The sequence below is a fragment of the Eurypyga helias genome, unplaced genomic scaffold (genome assembly GCF_000690775.1).
Source record: "Eurypyga helias isolate BGI_N326 unplaced genomic scaffold, ASM69077v1 scaffold20230, whole genome shotgun sequence".
Classification (NCBI taxonomy): domain Eukaryota; kingdom Metazoa; phylum Chordata; class Aves; order Eurypygiformes; family Eurypygidae; genus Eurypyga; species Eurypyga helias.
This window is the reverse complement of record NW_010226622.1, coordinates 55,050-78,154: the sequence shown is the minus strand read 5'-3', so window position 1 is coordinate 78,154 and position 23,105 is coordinate 55,050. Positions and strand designations below refer to the sequence as shown.

General features: G+C 49.9%; 2 protein-coding genes across 2 annotated transcripts in view; one reads left to right on the top strand and one right to left on the bottom strand.

The window, feature by feature from the left end:
• VWA2 (von Willebrand factor A domain containing 2) overlaps nt 1-13,286 on the top strand; it is a 16,530-nt gene extending 3,244 nt beyond the window's left edge. The window contains exons 5-15 of the mRNA XM_010153851.1: nt 617-726; nt 2,949-3,143; nt 3,514-3,644; nt 4,247-4,379; nt 5,702-5,757; nt 6,621-6,728; nt 7,553-8,134; nt 8,462-9,013; nt 12,091-12,213; nt 12,931-12,955; nt 13,280-13,286. Coding sequence (XP_010152153.1) covers nt 617-726; nt 2,949-3,143; nt 3,514-3,644; nt 4,247-4,379; nt 5,702-5,757; nt 6,621-6,728; nt 7,553-8,134; nt 8,462-9,013; nt 12,091-12,213; nt 12,931-12,955; nt 13,280-13,286 — 2,022 coding nt within the window. The remainder of the gene's footprint in view (nt 1-616; nt 727-2,948; nt 3,144-3,513; nt 3,645-4,246; nt 4,380-5,701; nt 5,758-6,620; nt 6,729-7,552; nt 8,135-8,461; nt 9,014-12,090; nt 12,214-12,930; nt 12,956-13,279) is intronic.
• Nucleotides 13,287-19,386: 6,100 nt separating this feature from the next.
• AFAP1L2 (actin filament associated protein 1-like 2) overlaps nt 19,387-23,105 on the bottom strand; it is a gene marked incomplete at its 5' end in the record, with an annotated part of 25,670 nt that continues 21,951 nt past the window's right edge. Inside the window, 7 exons of the mRNA XM_010153840.1 lie at nt 19,387-19,753; nt 20,127-20,255; nt 20,896-21,077; nt 21,362-21,529; nt 21,784-21,961; nt 22,053-22,292; nt 22,717-22,877. Coding sequence (XP_010152142.1) covers nt 19,727-19,753; nt 20,127-20,255; nt 20,896-21,077; nt 21,362-21,529; nt 21,784-21,961; nt 22,053-22,292; nt 22,717-22,877 — 1,085 coding nt within the window. The remainder of the gene's footprint in view (nt 19,754-20,126; nt 20,256-20,895; nt 21,078-21,361; nt 21,530-21,783; nt 21,962-22,052; nt 22,293-22,716; nt 22,878-23,105) is intronic.

Here is a 23,105-nt window from a genome sequence, read left to right as displayed (position 1 = left end):
CCCTACAAGGTACATGACACAGGCTGCTTGTCTTAGAAGGTCTCTGTTCTAAAATAAGTCAGCAGGGCAGAAGGGAAGGAGTTGGTTGCAAGGCACCACCTGTATACTGAGTGAAATAGTCTGGATGTATTGCCCAATACAATTTAGTCTGTTTGCATTTTCAGTGATAGAAACTGGTTTTAGAGAGGTAGTGGAAAAATAATTGCTTTGTGTTGCCTACTGTGCTCGGTGCCAGAGGGAACGGCTTTTATAATGGAAAGACTGCCTGCACAGTGTATAAATGGCTTGGTGTAAAAGATGTTATTTATAAACTTACTGCCCTTGAGGCTACTGGCTGCTCTGAGTGGATAACTGTAGATCCTGAGCTGCCTGCAACTGCAGCAGAGGCTCCTGTTGTTTGCAGATGAACTTTCTGGCCTTGTTTATAGTCTGTATAGGTGATTCTGTGGTTTATGCTCTTTTTCTCTTTTTTTTTGAAGTTCATTTAGATTGCCAGTGGCTCAACATGTGAAACTGTGTTTGTGTCGATATAGTATAGTGCTCCCCAATCTGTGAATTGATCAAAAAAGTGAAACTCTTACAGGCACCTTTCATAATCTTTCATCTTTTCTTTTAGGTCCGCGTGGGAATGATACAGTTCAGCTCAACTCCCCACCTTGAATTCCCACTGGATTCGTATCTAACCAAACAAGAAGTGAAAGAGAGAATCAAGAGGATTGTGTTCAGGTCAGCTTATTTTACAGCTCTTCTCTTGTTCTGGGCTGCGAGTGATGTCTGGATTGAGAGCTTTTTGAGGTCCAGACATCTCTGCCTCTGCTGTGTATACCCCAGTGTGATGCCCCCAGGGAAGGGGGTGGATGAACACTGTCTGTGGTCCATAATCTACAGTTTGCTAAAAATGTGCAACCTGGCCTTTGTCAGTGAAAGGTGATAGGGAAGAAGGTTTTCAGTGTCCCACTGTAACGTGGTAAATAGGAGAGAGTTTTCCATGACACTCCCAACAGGTTTTTCTGGCCGTTTGTGCCAGGTGGTGGGCTACATCCTTCCAGGGAAGAGCAAGTGTGGCGTTCCCACAAGGCTGAGCAGAGGCAGGACAGTATGCATCTTTATTTTTTGGTGGTTACAATTTCCTTTGTCCTATGAGGTAGAGATATGAATTGCTGGTCCCTAGATAGCTGTGCATGTCTGCCTGCTGCATTCGAGAGGATCCGCTTTTCATACAGAAACCTTTTATCTTCCTGAGTGTTAAGACTTGCATGTCTTCCCACGACCTCAGGAAATGGAGCCACAAGCCCAAAGAAACACTCTCCTTAGAACCTCTCAAAATCCAAACGTTTTGTCTCTGAGAAACACATTTGGATCTACAAAGGGCCTGACAACCACCCCAAAATAACACTTGTTTTGATGACAGATGAGGTACTGGTATGGCCTGTGGCTGTCTAATCTTTCTTTAGTTGATCTGCATTAGGGCTAAAGGTTAGCTCAACACTTCGTATGGATGTCTGCTCCTCTCAGCATGATGTACACATGGGAAGCAAATGTGATCACTTTTGACTTCTTCAAGCAAGATTAAATGGCAGGCTTTTGTTGCATTGCTTTTGATAAGTTTATCAAATTAAGAAAACCTCCTGTCTAATCTTACAGGAAAAACTTATCAGAAAACAAGATACGCTCCTCCTCTTTGGCTGCTGCTTCCAACTCTGTGAGAGCAGAGAAAGTAAAGCAGTGTTTGGTGTCTGGCACTGAAATTCTGTGATGACAACACATGGATGCTGACAGATCGAACAGAAATAATGACCTTGTGCTTGGTTATTTCATCTAGCTTAAATGAAAAGCTGACATTTCAAAGTAGAAGAAACAGTTACAGATGGATTCCAGTTGGCTTCTGAAAAAACGGAGTGTTTGACGTGTCAGTTGAGAAGCTCCTTGATGTGTTTCTGACGAGCCTTTGGCCAGCGAGGCGTTTTCCGACTTCACTCCTGTGCTCCGGGTGCGGAGCTGACAGTGCTGGAAAAGGAGGCAGCACCAGACTGGAGTGAAGCTTTGTGATTTATTCAGAAACTGCTGGTCTCTTTCTGTGAATCCCATCCAAATAGCTTTTGAGTTCATTGGCTGATTTCAACCAAATTTGGTGGCAATCTCAGAAGCCATGTTTCTCATGTATTTCTTTCATACAAGTCAGTGGCTGGTTACAGGAGAGAACCCTTTTTAGTGCTGTTTCTGAGGAAAGGCAGCAGATCAAGTCCGCATCTCCTTTGGCTTCAGAACATCCTTATTGGAGTAATGTCTCCACACATCCACTGTGTCAAAAAAAACAGCGAACCTCCAATTGCATATCAATAAGAACCCAAATATAACGAGTTTTGGTGCAGAGACTGTTAGCTTTTCCTAATTCTCAGGTCTCACATGGGCACATCTTACTGAGTTCATCAAGATTTGGTCATCAACTTGACTATGAACAGTGTATTCTCCCTCATGCACAGCACTTTTCAGTGCTTGCCTGACAGCTGCTGACGTTTGGTCAGGAAAAGGCAGGTTTGGACATGCTATGAACACATGGTCCCTGAGGATGCTTTGAAATGGTGGAGTGCAGAGAGGGGGGTACCTAAAGAAGGAAGTTCAGGAAAAAGTGCCTAGCAGGTACCGTGCTTCTGTGGAAATCAGAGAATAGACGGAAAAGAATGAACTTCGTCATGATCAAGTGCTTTTCTTGAGCAAGCAAATCGGGTGCTAAAGCAAAGGAAGGATGCTCAGAAAGGAAATGGAGCATGTTTGTGTCAACAGAGCTGAAGGAGAGCACAATGCCTTCAAGAAAGGAGAAACAGTAGTGGTTTGGGTCCCCTTGCTTGCTCTGAATGGAGCATAAAAGGCAATCATGGGCAGGGATTTATAAGACAGCTTCTTGGACAGAAGCTTTGATTTCTGATTTTTATCTCCGCTCTTTCTAGGGGTGGGAGGACAGAGACAGGAGGGGCTCTGAGGTACGTTCTCCGCAAGGGATTCCCTGGCGACAGAAACTCAACTGTCCCGGAAGTCCTGATCATCATTTCGGATGGAAAGTCGCAGGGCAGCACTGCAATGCCTGCAATGCAGGTGAAGGAGAAAGGGACCACGGTTTTTGCAGTGGGAATCAAGTTTCCAAGGTAGGAAGCTTTCCACAGAGTTGGAAATGGAGGCCCAGCTAGGTGCGTGGCAAGTCCTAGCAAGTGAGGGATGGTCTTCTGCTAGATATGAGTTCTGGAAAGAAAAGAGGATAATTTGAGGAGTGACATAATTATGGAGGAAACACTAATTTGGTGGCTGGTGTGCAAGGAGGAGGAGAAGGACCAGAGTTGAAGGAAGCTCTTCCATGGAGTAGAGCTGGGCTACTGCCTGAGACTAAACAGTACAGGATCTCGAAAACTGTTTGAAGGGTGTCATGGGTTTACATCAGCTGTTTGCTGCACAGGGGTTGTTTCAATACTGGATTCTTTGGGGATGAATCGGCTGAACCCCCCGACCCTTGCTCGGCAGGTGGGAGGAGCTGCACATGCTGGCCAGCGAGCCCACCGAGCAGCACGTGCTCTTTGCTGGAGATGCTGAGGATGCTGCCAACGGCCTGTACAGTGCACTCGCCACCTCTGTCTGCCGCGGCAGTGCTCCAGGTAAGCCCCGTCCTGGTTCCACCTTCACACCCGTGCTTTGAGCTTGCCCCGTGTCACTGAGTGACAAAGATGAGGCGGTGTCTGAAAGCGTACGGGGGGATAAGCAGGTGCTGCACTTCGAGGCAACCTGCTTCTGGTGCCCAGACTGGAGGGTGTACTTGCCAGCTGCCTCTTCGGATACCTGTGAGCTGCAGGATCCTAAATCCTTCTGTGTGTCTCAGTTCACTACTGAAAATGGGAATATTGGCCCTTGCTCATGTCATGGGGGATAAACAGTTGTATAAAATCTTCTAACAGACTTGGCTGTGCGTTAAGGGGAGGCACCAGAGACTCACGAGAGGTAGAAAGGACAGAACTAGAGTGGTCCAGAGGTAGAAAAAATCCAGTATGTGAATGATGCAGCACTAGAGGGGCTGCCACGCTGTTGCAGCTTGCCGACAGAAAATTTCTGGGGTCTCATGGAGGGTCTGTGAAGCACTGCCTCGTCTGCTGCTGGCAGGTATGTGAGGAAGACCAACCCATTTCAGAATGGTGCTCCACTCCCACACAGACTCTGTATTTTCAGGCAGCTGATCCTAGCTTGGATTTGTTCTTTGCTGCAGGCTGCAAAGTTGAATCCCACCCGTGTGAACGCAGGACCCTGGAGACTGTGAAAGAGCTGGCTGGAAACTATGTGTGTTGGAAAGGCTCAAAGCAGCCAAATGCAGTGCAGTCGTCGCTGTGCCCTTTCTACAGGTGAGTCGGACGCCCACATCTCTAAAAGTGAGTGGGGCTGAGAGAAGATTAGAGACAGTAATAAGGTTTTTATCTGACCATGACACTTTCCTGGGATGAAGATTCCTCAGAAAACTGATGTGAACCTGGTCCCTAGAGCTACGAAGAGGTTCTCCCTGCTCTGACCTTGCTGATATGAGAAGCAAAGGGTAAGAGGAGGAACTGAGACAAAGAAGAAGGTGATTAGATCAAGAGCGCCGTAAATATTATAAATTGAATTGTGATTAGTTTCCTATCTGTTGAACTGAGATGCTTTGAAGTTTCTATCCCTGTACAGACTCTGTGCTGCAGAGGGTTTCTAGGTTTGGCACCCTGTGTTGGTGCTGGTTCTGTTTTCAGCCGCGTAGGCTTTATTCCTTTCAGGGAAGCCCTTTTTCCTTTTCTTGGCTGCCCGGGGTGGGGGCTTTGGAGGGAATGTCCTGTGAAGAGGGTCCAGTCACTGGCTGAAAATACCCTTCAGTCATAGTGCGGCCATGTCGACACCAAGGTGCGCACAGAGCTGTGTTCTCAGGTTGATGGCAGTGAGCGTCCTCTTGCTCGGGGAGAGGAGACTGGAGCTGAAAACCAATAAAGCAAGTCAGGTCCTCCAAATAATATTGTCACTGCAGTTAATACAGTGGGATAAATGCTTTAAAAATGAGCTGTGAAGCAGCTTTGCGCTCTCTTTGTTGATAAAAAGAGCCAAGTGAAAGTGATAGTGTACAGAAATTTGTAGGGGAGAACGTTTTTTCCTTTGAAGAGGTGCTTCATGTATTTGTTTTAATACCAGGTAGGCAGATTAATGTTTGAAAATCCTCCCAGATCTGGGCTGTGTGTTGCTGGCCCCCTACATACTGGGGGATGATTGTGTGGACAATTTGAGGCATGTTGTAATGGCTGCGAGCATTTCCAGATCCTTATACCTTGGAGCTAACGTGGGAAAGCAGAGCGGCTTGCTTACAGCATCCCAAAAGTGGTAGTTTGGGCCACAATTGCCGCAAGTTTGAGCAGCCATAATGCAGAGCACTGGAGGATGAGTGGCATGATGAAGCTGCAGGTATTGGAGAAACAGAAAATTGATGAATAATGATAAAGCAGAATTCTAAAACGAAAGAGTAGGTTTGCTGAAATGTTGGGTTTTCTTTTGCTACCCTATTCAGAACGGACCTTTTCTTTTTGAAATAATTTTTTTGAAATACTGCATTGCCAAAGGAAGATTTGGTTCATTTAAAACACATAGCAAGGTCAACCTTGAAGATACCTTGTTAATCTTTAAATTCATGATGGGTTTTATCCTGTTTCAGGTGGAAGAGAGTCTTGATAAAACACCCATCCAGATGCTTCCGAACTGTATGTCCAGGTAGGACTTAGCCTTTATTAAAACTTTATTTTCAAAGCAGAAAAGGTAACAACTAAAGAATTAAAAGACAGGTGTTTTACTCTCACTTCTAAAAAACTCATTCTGAGAGACTGTGATCCTTAGCAAGAAGTTGATATTATGACCCATTTTTATGTCTCATGCGTATCTATCACCAGTGTTCTTTTGGATTAAAATATCTCCCCATTGTTTCTCCTTCCACTTGAGGAGCCAGTTAATCCTCATTTTCTCATATTCCTGGGACAGAGGCTTGCACTGCTTCCCAGTGCCAGTGGGGGAGTCACTGCTCTCCAGCTAGGGGAGATGCAGGGAGATACTTGGTACTGTGAACATCACCAGTTTAGCAAGGAGCCTGGCACTTGCTGATTGCCAGCCTGGTTTTGTGACTGTGGAAGTAGCTACGGTTCTTGAGTTCTGCTCTTAATCCCCATCCTTTTGCTGGTTCAGGTGACAGTGGCTTTATTTCTTTGTCGGTACAGCATTGTCCAAGCAGCAGGCCAGACTCTGATCCCCTTGTTGATGGTGTAAATCTGGAAGGGCTGCATGAACTTCAGCAGCTCTGTATTTACACAAACGTAACTTCATCGGTGTTGTTCCAAAGCCAATGAAGTGAGGTCACAGTCTGGTTTGCTGTCTTCAGCTGCCTGTTGGAGAGTCATCCCAAAGTGAAACTGCCGTGGAGGTGAGTGAGGGTACACGTGGCCCTGCATTAGTTCAAACTCTGCAGCAAGATGGACAAAGGTGTGACCCCTTTTCCACTAACAGTGATGCTCCCACCGGCACAGGGTGGCAAGGGGCAGGCTGCCTGCTGACTCCCTGTCTTTCCCTTCCCTCGTCACATTTAGATCCGTGTGACTCCCAGCCATGCCAGAACGGGGGCACGTGTGTCCCAGAGGGACTGGACAAATACCACTGCCTCTGCCCGGTGGGGTACGGAGGAGACATCCACTGTGGTAGGTGTGAACCTGTGCTCTCCCTCCGTCCTTCTCGGCTGCATCCTGCCTTTGCAGTGCCCATTGCATGGCCACAGGGACCACTGGGGTTGGGCTGCAGCCTGTGGGCTTTTCTCTGGGAGACAGGCTGGGTTTTCTCTCCTGCTAGTTGTGACTGTGTCAGGCCCAGTGACTGGGTCTTGCTGCTCAGAAAGCTTGTGGATGTGGGGGGTGCTAATACTGACCGTCTCGCCCTGGTGTGGCTGCCTTCGTTTCTAAATGCAGCTGCCGTGTAAGCAGGAGAACAGAGAAACTGGGAGAGACACTTAAGTCTGTTGGTTCCCTCTCTGCACATATGGTCCCAGGAGGGTCTCCTGATTTTGGGAGTTCAGCGTAAGAAACCCAGTAAGGTCCTGATCTTCAGAAAATGCTTTGTACCTGCCTGTCCCAGAATCAACTCCCACTTTGAAGTGTCTTGGGGTGTTACAGATGAGGGTCTGGCGTTTGGACTCTGTGTTACAATCAGATTTGGAGTGTTTTCCCCAGAGTACTGAGAGTGGAGTTGTCATTTCTGATTTGAAGTTTGCCAACCAAAAGTCCAGGAACACCTGCCCAGACTCCCATAAATATTTCCTGTCTCTAAAGGCTTATGTGGCATCCAGCCAAATTAAGTGCACTGCTGGCAGAGTTGTCTTCCAGCTCGTGCCATGCCTGGCAAACCATTTAGGTTACTGGGTGTAGTGTCCCTTCTCCACCCCACAGGTCTTCCAGCAGGCCCCAGCTGGGATGCCCAGCACGCTTGTCTTTTTGTCCTACATGTGACAAATTGCTGTCTCCCTTTTCAGCACCAAAGCTGAGCCTGGAATGCAACGTGGATCTCCTTTTCCTGATGGACAGCTCGTCGGGGATCACGCTGGAAGGGTTCCTGCGCTACAAAGCGTTCCTCAAGAGGTTCCTCCAAGCAGTGGTGGTCTGGGACTCGCCAATGAGCGTGGGGGTGGCCCAGTATGATAGTGATGTCAGGATACCCATTGAAGTGGGCCAACACAAGGATGCGTTCAGTCTCATGAAGAGCATTGATGCTCTGAATTTCAGCGGAGGGGGAACCCTGACCGGCAGAGCCCTGCAGTACATTGCACGGCATGGTTTTAGGAGCACCCCAGTCTTTGCAGATGTACAGGATGACCTCCCACGCGTGGTTGTCTTGTTCACTGACTCCAAGTCTCAGGATCCGGTGGCAGAAGCCGCTAAGTACGCGAGGGACCGAGGTCTCTTCTTGATCGGTGTAGGCAGCAGCTTCATGAGGGCAGAGCTGACCAAGGTGACTGGCAATCCAAAGCAGACAGTTGTCTACTCGGACCCCCAGGACCTCTTCAACAGGATATCAGAGCTGCAGAGAAGAATCTGCAGTGTGGACAATCCTGAAGGTAAGACGGTGATATGGGCATCGTGGGACGAGTTTGTCAAACCACGAGGAAGTTTTCTGGACTCCGCTGGGGAGGAGGGAAGGACGGAAGGATGAATGTCCTTGTTTTGTTTGTCAGTCAAAGATCCAAGGACTAACCTTCCATCACTGCTTTTTATGATGGATCTCTGTGTGTTGGTGTGAAAGGGTCGTAGATCACCCTTCACAGTCAGTGATCAGCAGTGACGAACTTCACCCATCATTTCCTCCCTCCTGGTTTTTGGTTTTTTTTTGTCAAAGGGGTACATATATATTCTGAAAAATACTGTGTTTGCACTCTTTTATCCAGGTTACCAGGCACAGTCTCTTGATTTGGCATTTGCAGTGGATGCCTCGGCTGGAGTTGGCCTGGAGAATTTTCTGCGGCTGAAGGGCTTTGTTAGGAGCAGCTGTTCACACTTCAGCATCAACCGGGATGTCACCCAAATTGCCCTTGTGATCTATGGCAGCAAAGCTCACACTGTGTTTGCTTTGGACACCTACACAAGCAACTCAGCTGTCCTCCAAGCCGTCGACCAGGCGCCTTTCCTTGGGGGCTCAGCCTCTGCTGGCAGTGCCTTGCTGCAGATTTACGGTGACGTGATGACGGTGCGGAAAGGAGCGAGACCTGGTGTCACCAAGGTGGTGGTGGTGCTGACAAATGGAGGCGGCATGGAGGGTGCAGCTGCCCCAGCTCAGCAGCTGAGGGACAATGGCATCTTGGTGTTTGTGGTTGTCATTGGGGATGCACAGAGGGACACGCTGCTGCGGGTTGCTGGGTCTCCCAACTACCTGTTCCACATCTCCTCCTATGAAGACCTGCAGTATTACCAGGACCTTATCGTCAAAAGAATCTGTGAAGGTGAGAGAACTTCCCATCCGTGGTCTTTATGCTGGTGCCACCAGCTGTTGTTATCATAGGTTTTCTGATGCTTTACCCGGTGAGCTTGATATTATCTTTGGCATTTTACAGATGTGAAAAGTGCGGCATAAAGATGTGGTGACTGTCCAAAGTGATCCTATAGGAATAGGAACCAACTTTCATAAGATTCAGTCAAGTGGGTGAGATGGGGCTTAGTGTGACTGGCTCTTCCCAGCCCTGCCAGGTCTAGGTTCCACCTTGCCTGAAAGAAAAAGCAGCCTGCTCTTTTTCTGGTGTTGCTTTACACCTGTAGAATTTGTTGTGCATTACTGGACCCCCTGCAGTGTTGCTGGGGGTGCTTAATGGGCCTCGTTTCTGCAGCCAACAGTGCAGGTCCCTGGGTCAGGTCTCTGCTGTCTTGTTCAACAGGTTTGCAAAGTGGCGGGTGTGAAACCTCATCGATCCTGTTCCTTTCTAGCATCCCGCTACTGAAGTTATCACGTAGGCTGGTCAAGATTTTACTTGTGTTGCACAAGATTTAATCCCAAAATCAAAATCTGCCCATTTTGAAGCCTGCAGACTGTTACACTGAGGCCTTCAGACCTGCAATTTTGGTTGCAGGACCAAATCCTTATCTGCAAAGTGTGAGGGAAGAGTTTTTAAATATTAATGTAAAAGCTCGTGTTTGTGCAAAAAAAAAAAAAAAAAAGGGAAAGTAGTGCACTTACTTCAAAACTTTGAGTCCTGAGGGCCAGTCCCTAGCAGCCCTGGTCTGCAGGTATTAGTGGTGGTGAGAGTGCTTCCTAGCTAAAATGCCGTGCTTTCCTTCTCATTCACAATAGTCCGAGTTTAACACCTAGCTATTTGCTTTTGTTATGTTTTAACTTGTCTGTAAGATCAAATGAAAGAAGCATGTGGAGCTGCAGCACAATCAAAGGTCCTTTTCATCTGTGGGCATGCCCGTGGCTCCTTCAGGGTTAGAAGGAACTACAGCCCCGTCCCTTTGGGGTGAGGAGCCGGTCTTCTGGCAGGCTCTGCAGACTGTTTCTACCTGGAGCTTTACAAGTGCTCCTATTGCAGTGGTATTTTCAGCTGTGTTATTATTAAAAACAATCTACTGTACCATGAAATTAACTACAGCACCACAGATGAAGGGGAAGAGACGGCAGGGTTCAATGAGTCTGGCTAATAACATATCATTTCCTGAGACTGAGTTGCTGCTTTCGTTTCATGTGCCCGTAATCGCTGTTTTTACCAGATAGGCTGGGACCAAGTGCGATGTAAAGATAAGCCCTTCATTCAGTCTTCTACTCCCAAGCCTCAATAACAGAATCATTGTCTGTGAAAGGACTTTAAAAAATTTATGACTCACAGGAAAAGTATTTGAGAAACAGACCCTGCCTCTGGACACCTGGAATATCATATTTATGGTGAGGCTCAGCTGAAAAAGAGACCAGAAAAAAATGATCCAAGGTCTAGGAGAAAAAATTCCCAAACATTAAATATGCATGAATCTGATTAATGGAAATATATGCTGTTGGGATGATCAAAGGGTGGAATCCCCGAAATGCAAGAAGCTTATTTAGGACGAGAATGTGTTAACAGTAGGCTTCAGTTCAGAGAGATGGTGTCTGGGCAGAATAGCATGATCCCCCAAACAGGGACCGTGGGGTTATACTGTGGAGCAGCTGTGGAGCAGGGTGGTGGACGCATGGCATGTGGAGCAGAGCACTATGGAAAACCTCTCTGGGGAGCAGCCAGCACCTGGAAGATGTGGTGTGCCCAAGAGATCTGTCTTTCATTGCCAGCGGCCCTACCAACCTACAAGGAAAGAAAAAGTGCCCATCCTTGGGGGGACACTGTCGGGCAGGACCCCACCTGAGAATGTCCTATGATGACAAAAATGTTGTTGAACCCAACTTGGCTCCGTATAAAATGAACGGGAACTAAGGATTTGAGATATCTCGGATCTAAGATTTAACTGCCAAAGAAATTGAATTTCAATGATAATTTTGCCAGTCTTGGGTGTGGGTTGAGAGTTGACGTACACATTTTGTTACTTGTACAGGGAGAACGAGCACAATGTGTTGTAGTAACTGCCCTGATGGAGAGGGGATAGAATTTATTTTCCCTACTCCCTCTGTGCTTTTTCTGTTGTGGAGCAAAGGACAAGGCTAGCAGCTCCAGACTCTACACCACATACTGTTTCAGCAGTGGAATTTCACACCCTGACCAACACTGCTGGTGTTGCCAGCAGACTGGAAGCAAATCCCTCTGGGATGCTGCTACTTAACCTAAAGTACTCGCAACAGGAAATGCTGCCAGCCCTGCTGACAGCTGGGCTCTGCTGTGTTAAGAGGGTTGGGAAAGCTGTCACATACTTCACAAGAACAGGGCTATTAACAGGCAGGATTTTCTCTCAAACCTCCTAGAAAAGAAGCCCAAAAATTTTTCATGGGTTGTTTTCCATTTGTGCCGTCCCTACTTCCCAGCTGACTTCTTGTCCTTGTTCCTGTCTGGTGGAAACTCAGGTCCTTTCCAGAGCAAAGTGGGGTTTGAACTCCCGTGGTGTTTGGGGTTTTAAACTGTTTGGAGCAGGGCGCGTGTCTTGCTCTGCATTGGCAGTGTCTGGATGGGGGGGCTTGGAGGTGCTCGTGTGGTCAGTGCACAGCTCTGACGATGCTCCAGTTTGTTTTTCTTTGACATGTCTAACCAGTGTGTCACTTTTCTAAGCTTTACTAGGAACATTCTCCTCCTGATTAGAACAGCTAGCAAAGCTGTCCTCCTTTCACTTCTCCAGGTTAAGCACAGAGGCGTTTGTCCTCTGTGTCAAGACAGGGCTGTGAGCTTGCACCATCTGCCATGTTAATGTGGTTTTCCAATCCCATTAGCCCAAGGTGACTTTTTCTTTGTTGTTGGGGATATATAGTTGCTGTTATTTTTTCAGCATTCCTGATGGACATGGGTATATAGTTGCTGTTCTTCTTGCAGCATTCCTGATGGATGTGGGTCCTAGCTATCAATACTAGCTGTGCCTGATACTGTGCCTGAGCCTGCTGTTGTGCTTGTGTTTGCAGAAGCAAAAAGCCCTGTGAACCTGTGCAAACCCAACCCGTGCATGAACCGGGGCGTATGCATCCTTGGGCCTGGGAGTTACCGATGCGAGTGTCATGGCTGGGAAGGACCCCACTGTGAGAGCAGTAAGGATCAGCAGACGGCAACCACGGCAGATGTCACCCGTTCTTCCCCCGAACGGATCCCACGTCTCCTCCTCTCCCTTGAGCAGAGATGTGGCTGTAACTCTGGGGCAGCCGTTTGATGGCCGGGTCTTGGTGCTGATTGTGCCCTCGGTCACACGGAAGGTGTGGAGAGGTTTGGGCTGCTGGGGGGGACAAGCTGTGCCCTCTTTTACACATTTAGTAAACAAATTGACCCTGAGGGGACCCCAAGAAGGTCTAATAACTTTGGTAACTTCTTCTGTTCTTCTTTTTCTTCTACTAGAAGAAACAATCCCTCCTTGACTCCTGGGGTGGATCTCTGGCTCCCTTTTAATGTGAGAGAGCTGTTTCTGTTGGAATGTGACCCCCTCCATACTGCTTTCAGTGCTTTCCATCGTGCAAAAACCCCATTGCCTTCCTCCTCTTCAGCAGGGGAGCAGTGGCCGGGAGGTGGTGAGCTGCTGGCTCCCTAGAGCTGGTCCTGTGCCCATAGTGAGAAGTTCTCAGTTAAGTGGGTTTCTTTCTCCCCCAACATGGGGCTCAGGTAAAGAGCACAGGAGTTCTGACTCCACGCCACAGCCTCCAACATCTGTCAGCTAAGGCCAAGAGGATGCTTGTTGGGTTGTAACGGACTGAGCACAAGCCGATCTCTTGGTCCTAAAGCCCTTATCCCACATCTGTGCTTCTCTTCCGCAACAGGAGTTCTCCGGGGTGATTCTCTGAGGTCCTCAGTTCTTCCACATTCCCTTGTGCAGTGGAGTCCAAGGCATTTGCAGCACTTCTCCAGAGCCCCCCAGCACCCCAGAAGACACCTGCATCAGAGACACTGATGCGTCCTGTGCTCCAGTTCTCCATCCGCTCACAGGCACGATCCAGCAAGTCACCACTCTCCTTGGCGATTGAGCTGCTCCAGCACAAGGACGGTGCTGAGGCTGTTCCCAGTTGCATCGCACAAGCTGGGCTTCCCAGTGCTCTCTTTATTTTTTTAATTGAAGTAAATATTTGTGTTTATGCGTTTATTACCGGCATTTTGCATTTCCTCACCCAGATCCTAGTGCCATGTGGTTGGGTTTTTTTTTTTTATAGACTTCTTGAGACACCTTTGACTTAGTTTAAAAACACGCAGAGGTCCGAGCAATTCTGGAGCTCCTGCTGAGGGGTGTAGGTGTAGATTATGGGCTGGCAACCAGGTGCTGGAGTGAAAGGCTTGTTACATGCAGGGAGACAAGAAAGAGGAAGAAGAACTGATTCCAAGCCTCTGTTCTGTCTTGTAAGCTGTCTGTACCACTTTGTTCTCTGAATTTATTTGGAGTGGTTGAATATGGTTTAGCTTCATGGGCATTTTGTAGCCATGTGTTTTTGATGAGGAGAGTTTTGAAAAGGTGTGGTTTTGCAAGAGCATTTAATGGTTTATACAGAGCTGGGACAGTCAAGCGTGTGTTGCTATTTTTAGTAGGTGCATTGACCATTTTTCTCCTAGATTTGACCCGGGTCAAATCCAATTACCTGTGCTGCAGACACACCAGGTAAGGACAATCCTCCAACCATTTGCAAGTAAATGTCTGGTCTGTCATAGGCTCTGGATGGAGCTGGTCCTGCTGGTCTTTGGACCTTGGTCTGTCTGCTTTCAGGCTTAACTCCATTCCTCTCTTCCCAACCTCACTCTTACCAGCCAGCCACAGTCTGACCTGGAGGGAACAGGATCAGGACAACCTCCTGAGCGGCTTTGCACGGGTGCTGGGAGCAGAGCATGGCAGGCAATGTGCAGGTCAGAGGAGGAGGTGGCCTGGACCTCTCCCAAATCTTATCTTCCTGTTCTCCTCCTGCTTGGCCACCTCTTTGCTCTCTCCTTTGCCAGTGCATATGTTTCTCTTACTCTTTTTTGCCCATTCCAGGTCAAGTCTCACCTCTTCTTTTTGGTGCTCTTTCCTTGGCTCAGAGCTTTGCCCTGTAGCTTTGCTGTCCTATTGGAGCTGGCTGGGAGAACAGCGTGCTTGTCCTGGCCGGAACCCAGATGGGTGAGCTGAATGGCATTTCTGCCTCCCCTTGTCATTTTACGCTGGTCTTGTCCCCAGCACAGCAGTGGTCTCTGCAGCACCAGCTGGGTCTCTGGGGCTGTGGTGGTTCACATCTGTCTCCAAAGACTGTTTGGCCATATGCCTTGCATCCTTCGGAGCATTAGTCTCTCTGGATCACTAGATCAATTTGCCCATGAAGCTTAAAAATTACATAATTGCTCCCCCAGGGCCTGTGGTTCACACTGTTGGGTTGTTCTCTGCTGCCTTTCCCATGGTGTCCATCACCTGGGGAGAGCAGGGACAGCTCTGGATAGGGAGAGACATTAACTGTGACTGCCAGCGCTCGCGAAAATAGCGTCTGTTGTTCCCAGAAGAAGAAAAATCCCTTCACCCAGGTTTCCCGGCCCCATGTTTGAATAGTAACATTAGATGTACAAAGAGGAACACAAATAACTCCGCAGGTTTGTTGTCAGAAGAATGGTCTAAAAGCACTCTCGGGGATGAAAGCTGGCACTGAGACAGGAGCGGCACTGTCGTACCTTGTGGGAGTAGCCAGGCTAGGAGAAAGGGGAATTTCCTCTTTCTTTTCCCTGCTGCTTCAGGAGATTGTCTGTGTCCTAAAGCACAGCAAAACAGCAGCTTAGAAGGGCTGACATGTGGGATAGAAAGAGAAATATTGATGTTACTCACTTAGGCATGGCTGTAGCTAAGCATCGCCTCTGCTGTAAAACTGTCGGTCGTCCCGTGTGGCAGGGAGAATGGGCTAGACCAGACTCGGCCGATGAACCACTAACACACCGTTCGTGTTTCATGGTGCAGAAGCGCCTGTGGAGCCGGCTGGATTTCCTGTTCCAAAAAACTCCCAGGCCTCCCTGTGCATCCTCTGTGGGGCAGAGGGTCAGAGACCATCTCTCGCCCTCGCTGCCCCATCGGTTTGCAGCTGCCCGGTGGTTTCTCTGCCGTAGTTCATCTAACAGCATCGTTGGTTTGCTCCTCGCAAGCACTTGTTCTCTGCAGGATTGGTTTTCCCTCTCAAACAGAAGCGTATTTACCTTTCCTGGCACACAGCTCTGGAGCTGGGACTGCTGTCCTGGCCTCATACAGGTGGCTAAAGCCTTCTCCTTGCATCTCTGCTGCCTTCGGGAGAGTTTGTACAGTGCTGCTGAGCACTTTGCCTTGTGGCAAACGTGGTTGGGTGTAATCTCAGTTCTCCTGGGTTTCATACATAGCTAGTAAGTACGTCTTTAGAGTGTATGGGCTTTACTGGGACAAAGGATGCTTGCCTGCGCCCTGAGCTGGGGGAAACCCAGCGTTTGTACTATCCTGCTGCTTTTAAGCAAGGATGGACAAATCTCTCTCTGCTTTAGGAATTGCAGACTGTGAGATCTCATGCTGGAGATTGTATTTTAGTTCTGCATGGGATACGTATAGCCCTGTGCATCAGTTTCTCAAGTAGAGATGGCATGAAAAATTGGAAACTCATGGAGGAGTTTCAGGAAAGCTGGATCCTAAACCCAGCCCTCAGCTGCTGGGTGCATCTGGCCAAGGTCTCGGTGCCCAAAATGCCCAGGGATCCCCATGTTTTGGGGATCTACGTGCATCTGTGACTCACCTCTTGAACGTTGCTGGTTGCTGAAGCCTTGGATGGTTGCTCAGACCTGCTCTGGCAGTGGCAGTGCCTACCAGCTCTCCTTTGGCATGGGACAAAGCACTTTGCAAGGTAAGGAGGTGGCGGGGCATTGGGAGGAGATGGGAAAAGCCAAGCAGATCATGGAGATCAGGATATATGGGATGGTCTTGGAGAGACCTGCTGATGCCACAGGCAGGACACTGCTGAGCAGCTGTTGGAGCCGTTTTCTATTTTTAAAAATTTGAGTTGAAGATCCTGGCTAATTTCTTAGCCCCTTCCGCCTGCAAATTTTAATTAAAAAAGAGTAAGTGGCTTGGGTCTCTGACACAATCCCTTATTAAATTCACTCTCACAGGCTTGCTTTGATTCAATCAGAAATACTTAATGAGACCGTACCTGATGGAGTTGGTTCCCTTAAGGCTGGGTTGATGTTTGAGGCTGGCACAGCCACGGAGGAGGTGGGGTCCCTGTGAAGCCAGCGCTAATCCTGTCTGGCATCAGGCGAGCGCGGAGGACACTGTCTGTGCCAGGTCGTTGCTGGATGTCTGGGCTGCAGCTACTGACAGAGCTGTGAATTACTCTCGCTCTGTAGGATGAGCCTTGGCGGGTTGTGGGCTGTGTGCTGACTTCAGCGGAGAGCCCGTTTCTCCTGTAAGAAACTGGGATTTAAGTAAGGGCCATGAATTTCACACCCTTCGGTCTTAACCTTCTCACAGCAAGTAAAATCCTGCCTGCTTGTGATGAGGAAGTGGTGCCTGTAGTGTAAAGGCTGCAGCAGCGGTGCTGGGCTTTGGACCCCGCATGGTGGCCTGGCCGGATTGTGCACAGGTGAGAATTTTTGTGCCCGATCCTTCAATGCAATATTTTATGGGATGAGACCACAGTGGGTGAGGCTCAAGGGCTTTGTGGTGCTCTGGGTGAGCAAGCCCTTCAGGCTGGCTGCAGCCCTGACCCTTGGCAACTGTTTGCTACCCGGATGCTCCGCAGGGATGGAAAGGCAGAGGTGTGCTGGGGACAGCTGGTGACAGTACCAAGGTGCTGGGCAGCGGTACTGGTGCTGGGCAGCAAGGTACTGGTGACAGTACACAGGTGATGGGCAGCGCTGCTGAGGAGGGACAAAAGCAACTGCTGCCCCTTCAGATCGCAAAGCCAGCACTCCCAAATTGAGTTGTTCTTTTGGGATTCCTGGGCTCAAAGGCTGGCAGGACACTAATGGGCTTGTTGGCAGGTTTCCTAGGAAGGGAAAGGGAGCTCAGGAATTTGTGCTTTCCCGCACGTTCTGTGGGAGTGGAGCCAGCAGTGGTACAGCCACCAAAAGATATTTTGCAAATGTGTTGGTTTGGTGTCTGTTCTGTCAAGATGGGCCTCAGCTAACCTTTGCTAACTCTTTTCCTTCTTTTCCAGCTAAACGCCGTCCTGGTTTTCCTTCCAGTGACCGCAGCAGCTCTGAGCATTGCACAGTTGCTACCTAGTGGCCAGAGGAATGTAGTGGATCTATTTTTCTCCCCTGCTTTTCTGCAAGAGGATGGTGCTACTGAGGTACAGGCAGGACTCTGTTATGGGTAGTCATGTAGATGGCCGGGGTTATTGCTATTTTCAGTGGGTTAGCTGTCTGAAAAGGTTTTGGTTGATGTTGCAGCCACTAGAGAGGACTAAATTATTTAAGACAGAGTCTGTTGCAGTTGTGGACTGCATAGCTGAGGAACTTTGAAGTAGCTAACAGTGTTGGGGGGTTGATGTACTTGAAATCTGCTGGTAAGTAGAGGGGGACAAGCCCCATTACAAAGAAAAAACACTGGTAGCATAATATACTCAATATTTTATTATAAAATCCTCTAAAGCGCCACTTTATAGGTCACAGTTACAACAAAGGAAATGCCTTGAGTTAGGAAAACAATGGGGACATGAAGACATTGTTTAATGTTTCTTGTCTGGGGAATGTGTGTTGCTCGGGACTTGCCTGTGTTTACCATCCCCTGATGGAGATGCCCAGCAGGACCGCTGAAGCTGACCGGGCTGCGGTGCAGAAAGCAGAGCTGCTCCCATCCATCGCTGTCTCGGTACCGCTGTGAAATGTCTGGACGACAACTGGAGGAACACAGCGGGTGTACGGTGAGGGCATGGCACTACACATATATTTAGGGTGGAGAGAGGGTCTCCTGCTAGCTCATCGTGGGTCAAAACAAAAGCTTCGTGGTGTCTGTGACCTCTCTGTCCTTTGGAGAGGGATGTCTGGCCAGATGTTTGGTGGTTTGTGTGCATGAGTTTTCCTGTATCCAAACCTTGCACAGGGATAGGCCTGGGAGCTGGGGCTGATGAACTGCTCCTGAGGCCTGGGATTAGCAAATTCCTCCATTTGCACCACAGTGGAGACTTTCAAAGTAAAAATGGGAGTGAGGGCACCTTTCTTACCTCCAGGATACCCTGACAGTGTGCTTTGTTGCACTCCGGATCCGTGGTGGTGGCCAGCGAGCCCAGAGCCCCTCATCAGCACATCCTCGCTCACTCCGCTGTCAACTGCCAGCTCGGGGTGTCACAGCCCAGCACCCCCCTTGGCTCTTGGGCCTTTGTGCAAAGGAGCATCCCTTCAGAGGTGGCCTCAGGGCTGCCAAAGGTCTTCAGGGGTTAGGAAAGTACAACATTTGACTGTCTGCATTTACCTCGGTGCTGGGTGATGCTCATCGGTGTAGCTGCAGGACCCCAGGAACAACCCAGCCAGGGCACCGGTGCTGCTTCAGCTTTGCGGGCTGGAAAGCAGCTGCACCCCCCACGGTCACCCCAGTTACTGACCCTGGCCTGAAGGACCATCAGAGGAGATGGGCAGAGGCATCTCCAGGCCATCAGCCGTGACAGCAGGTTACAGGGAGGAGAAGGTGCATGGATTTCTCAGCTTCAAATTTCAACATCTCTTAAGTTTAGCAGTCCCAAATGTCCAACATCTGTCATTAGAAAGCTTGGCTAGGGTGGAGAGGGGTGGGCTTTGAGGGCCACACTGCCAGGGCCCAAAGGCTATATAAAGTTTAATAATTTGGAAATAATTTGGATTGTTTTTTCCACAGAACAAACTCCTCTGGTGAAGTAGATCAAGATCTTCAAGAAAATTAACTGACTCTGCTTGGTGGATTTTCTTTGTCCAGAGCCCTTGGTGCCACCAGCCTGTAGTACAGCTTACAGCACAAGGTGGTGAGCAGGGATCTTTCTCGGAATTCTGGCAGCTCTGCGGCAGGCAGGTAGGAGTAAGCACGTGCTGGGATGCGCTGGGACACTGATTAAAAATGCCCTGGGCAGGCTGCTGCGTGCTTCTCCCGCACGTCTCCAGCATCACCCAGGTGGGTATCGCCCTTGATGGATGAAATGCAGCCGCGTGATGCCTGGCAGCAAGGCAGGGGAGGCTTTAGTTGACTGCACGTTGCCACAACAGGCTGGAAACCACCCGGGTATAAAGAACAGTGGGGAGAGGCCCCTTCTGAACCCACTACTGTCGCTAATACAGAAACCTTAATAACGCACTGATAAACCTTCAGAGTAGAAATACACAGAACACCCCTATGTACAGTAACACTCTTGTTTACACCAACTGGGTTAGGAATTTGATGCGAGGATTGCCACTGGTTGTTATTGTTTTAGCTACGTGACTGGGACTTGTCTGGAAAGAGCAAGATCGTTTGGGGTAATTCGTATCGGCGGCTGTTGACTCCGTTGCTGCGTCTGAGCGGTTGGTGCGGCGTGGAGGAGGTGCTTGGTGTGTGGTTGTGTTGCACACCCAACCTTCACCTACAGATGATTGAATCCCCTTGGCCACGCATAGGCAATTCCAGTCTTTAGTCCATCTCTGAAAAATGTGGTTCTAACTAGCTCCCTTCTTCTCCCATTCCTGCCAAGATATAAAGGCAGATTAGTCAAAAGGCAAACCTCTGACAAGCCACAGTGACCATAATGTGCGCAGGATCAACCTGATCCGCTGGTACCCAAGTGTTGTGGGGTGCAGGGTGCGTCAGGGATGTCTCTCCCATTATAAGCAACACGCTTGTTTATTCACTTAAATCGCAGACAAGACAAGCCCGGGTGGAAAGACCAAGAGAAAACCAGGCTGGTCTGCTCCGAGTGTTGCTCGGTCAGGGGTGCTTCCCAGATGCCAGCCACCCCCACCAGCCCCATCCCACCACAGCCAGCCTGCTGCACTGCCAGGAGGGGAAAGCAGTGGCTGTCCCAGGTGCATTTTTCTCCTGTGCCAATCGGTGCGTTACCTTAGCTTTCTGTAGGACTGTCCCCTTCCCTGTCACCATGACGGATAAAGGCCGGTTTTTTAAAGCAGTTGCTGAATTGACTGGCGAGTTCTCTGCGCTGTTTGCCGGACTGGCGCTTTTTGCCTGAATCTGCAATAAGAATAGAAATGGTGATGACTCCAGACTACCAAGAGGGATTCCTCCCCTTCCCTGCCATCTCCTGGTCACAGTCCCATCGCACTTGCACTGAGGCACGTTTTTTCAGGGACGTGCCAGTTTCAAAATATCACAAGGATGCATGTAGTGTGTGTTTGGATGGTGAGGACTCAAGCAGAGGTACAGAGCAGGGCTCAGGTGGTGACCATCTCCATTTCATGGGAACCAAGTTCCCAAGAAGGAATTTAGATGCATGAATCTCACCCCCTGCCCCCATCCCCAAAAAAACCCCCACACTCCTTGGCTGAGTGCAGAGGGACCTGGTTGCAGACCTGCTCAGCCCCAGAGGGTGTTGCTTAAGGTCCCACAGGGAAATGCAGCTGCTTTCCTGAGCTGCGGCCCCCTTTCACCTTCCCGCTGCTGCTCTTACCTCATTATACTATTATACATGAAAAAATATGTTAATTATTATATATAATACTACTTGCATAACATGTAGTCTATACATTCATGTAAGATTGCACATTAAAATGTAATATTGTTACTAATTATTATATTATTAAGCAGGCTGAGAGAGTGTGACTGCCCGGCTGCTGGAAAGCTGCTGTGGATCGCAGGGGTGTCCCCCACGTACCCGAGGGGCTGCATTCTCCAGGTGCGTGGTGTCCACCGCGGTGCCCAGCGTCACAGGGCCGGACTCTGCCTTCTTCAGGTTCTCCTTCACCTCCACCAAACTCAGCTCCACATCCACTCTCCGGCTCTCCTTCCTTTTGCACTCTTCTTCTATCTCCTTCAGCCTCTGCTCCACGCTCTTGTCTGTGAAGGGAGAGGTAACTTGGTGCTGGCTGGGAACTTGGGGAGCTCATGAGGGGAGCAGGGACCAGGGCATGTCCTATACATTTTCCCTGTATCTTCCCTCCAGAGGGACTGTGACAGAGCAAGCTCTTGCTCTAGTGCAGTCTGGGCTACGTGGGTTGGCTCAAAGCACCGGATCTCCCTGCTGCCCCTTCTTGTCTCAGGTGGGCCAGGTCTATTGTCCCCTCCCTTCCTGTGGACCCACTTTGGCTCATTTCCATGCATCATCCCTTGCCCTGCTCTACCTGTGCTGCCCGTGAGCATCTCCTTCAGCTCCCGCCTCTCCTTGCGCAGCTGGGTGAGCTGAGCCCGGATTTCATCCTTTTCCTTCTCCAGCCGCTCCTTCTCCTCTGTGAACCGCTTCACCTCTGCCTCCGTCCTGTTCTTGCCCAGCTTGGTTTCCACTGCTGCTGCTGGAAACACAACACACCAAACAAGGTCAGCCAGGGAAAAAGCAGGAGGAAAGGCCTTTTCAGGCGCTTGGAGACAAAGCGAATGAGGGTCTGGAAAGTCACCAACCAGGAGACTCTTCAGCGCCTTGGGCATTGCAAAGCTACTGCATGGCAGGGGCGAGCTGAACCCCAGCATGAAACTCACACCTAGAGCACCCCCTCCTGCAGTGGGCACCCCCCGGCAGCCTGCTCACCCCCCCAATAAGCCTGCTCACCCGGCAGTGGCATCTTGGGCCGGTGTGCGGGCACCAGCTGGGGGCTGCCCGCTGTCACCGTCCCTGCTGGCACCTCGGGGGCGGGCTGGGGGGAGGCGATGTTCTGCTGCTGCGGCTGGATTTTGATGGTGGGCATCTGGGGGGGTGCCTCATCGGGCTCCGGCTTCTCTGGCTGTTGCTGGAGAGGGGAGAATTGAAGCGGGATGATGTGGTGGGGGACGCTGGCTTGCGGAAGAAGCCTGGCCCCGCACCACAGTTCAGGACAGTACCTGCTCCGAGGTCTCCATCGCCTTGCAAGAGGGCTCGGCTTCCTGAGCCACGGGGGCTGTCTCGGCTGTGCTCTCTCCTGCAGCCTTGCTGGCAGCCCGTTCTAAAGACGGTGAGCCGAGGGGTGAAGGCTGGCAGGGCTTCTTGCCAGCACAGTGTAGGAAGGACTTCACTGGGGTGAGATCCAGGTACACTCTGTCTTGGTCTCCTTCCAATTTGCTCTCACTCTTGGGTATTTCTTCCTGCAAAAGGAGAATGTTCCCCTGAAAAGGGACCATCTGCTGCAGCCAGAAGTACAGGAAACGTCTCACTGCAGCGCAGCAGCATCTCTATCTGTAGAGTGTTTTCCACGAACCTGAAAGGAACTAAAACCCCATTCTTGCAAGTCATTCCAGTTTGCTGATGGAAAATGCAGGCTGTCATCCCAGCTGCCTGAGGATCCCTACAGCACCCCACTGAAAACCTCTCATTAGTGACTCCCCGCCCAGCACTCACTTCTGCCCTGTTGCAAAAGCCAGGATTTCCCCATGGACTGGGAATCCCTTTTGCCTCTGTTGGGAAAACCTCCCCCCTTTGCCACTGGAGATTCCCCTGGCCAGACGTCTGCCCATGGCCTCTGCAGAGCTCGCTGCACAGGGCGGCTGCCTGCAGCCCTGGGCACCTTACCGCAGGCAGGTCTGGCAGATCCACGTCGTCGTACAGCTCCTCCTGCTGCGTCCTGCCCTTCGGCAGGTTGTCGATATAGGCGTTGGGCTCGGAGAACTTCCTCTGCATTAAGCTGTGAACAGCAGCGGGACATCCCATCAGCAGGGATCGGTCTCCCTGCCAAGGCTGCACCGTGCTGAATTTTGGGGGGCAGCGGTTCCAGGGTCTGCCCGGACCCCACATGTCCAGACACAGGAGATGAGGAGGTAGAGCCGTGCAGCAATGTGGTCACTGCTCCCGTTGCCCATGAGATGAGGCAGGAGCCACCAGAGAGGGGCGACACGTCCCCTCGGCTCTCTCCTTTCTCGCTCAACCCTCTGGCACAACTGCCCGGCTGCAGTGCCATGGCA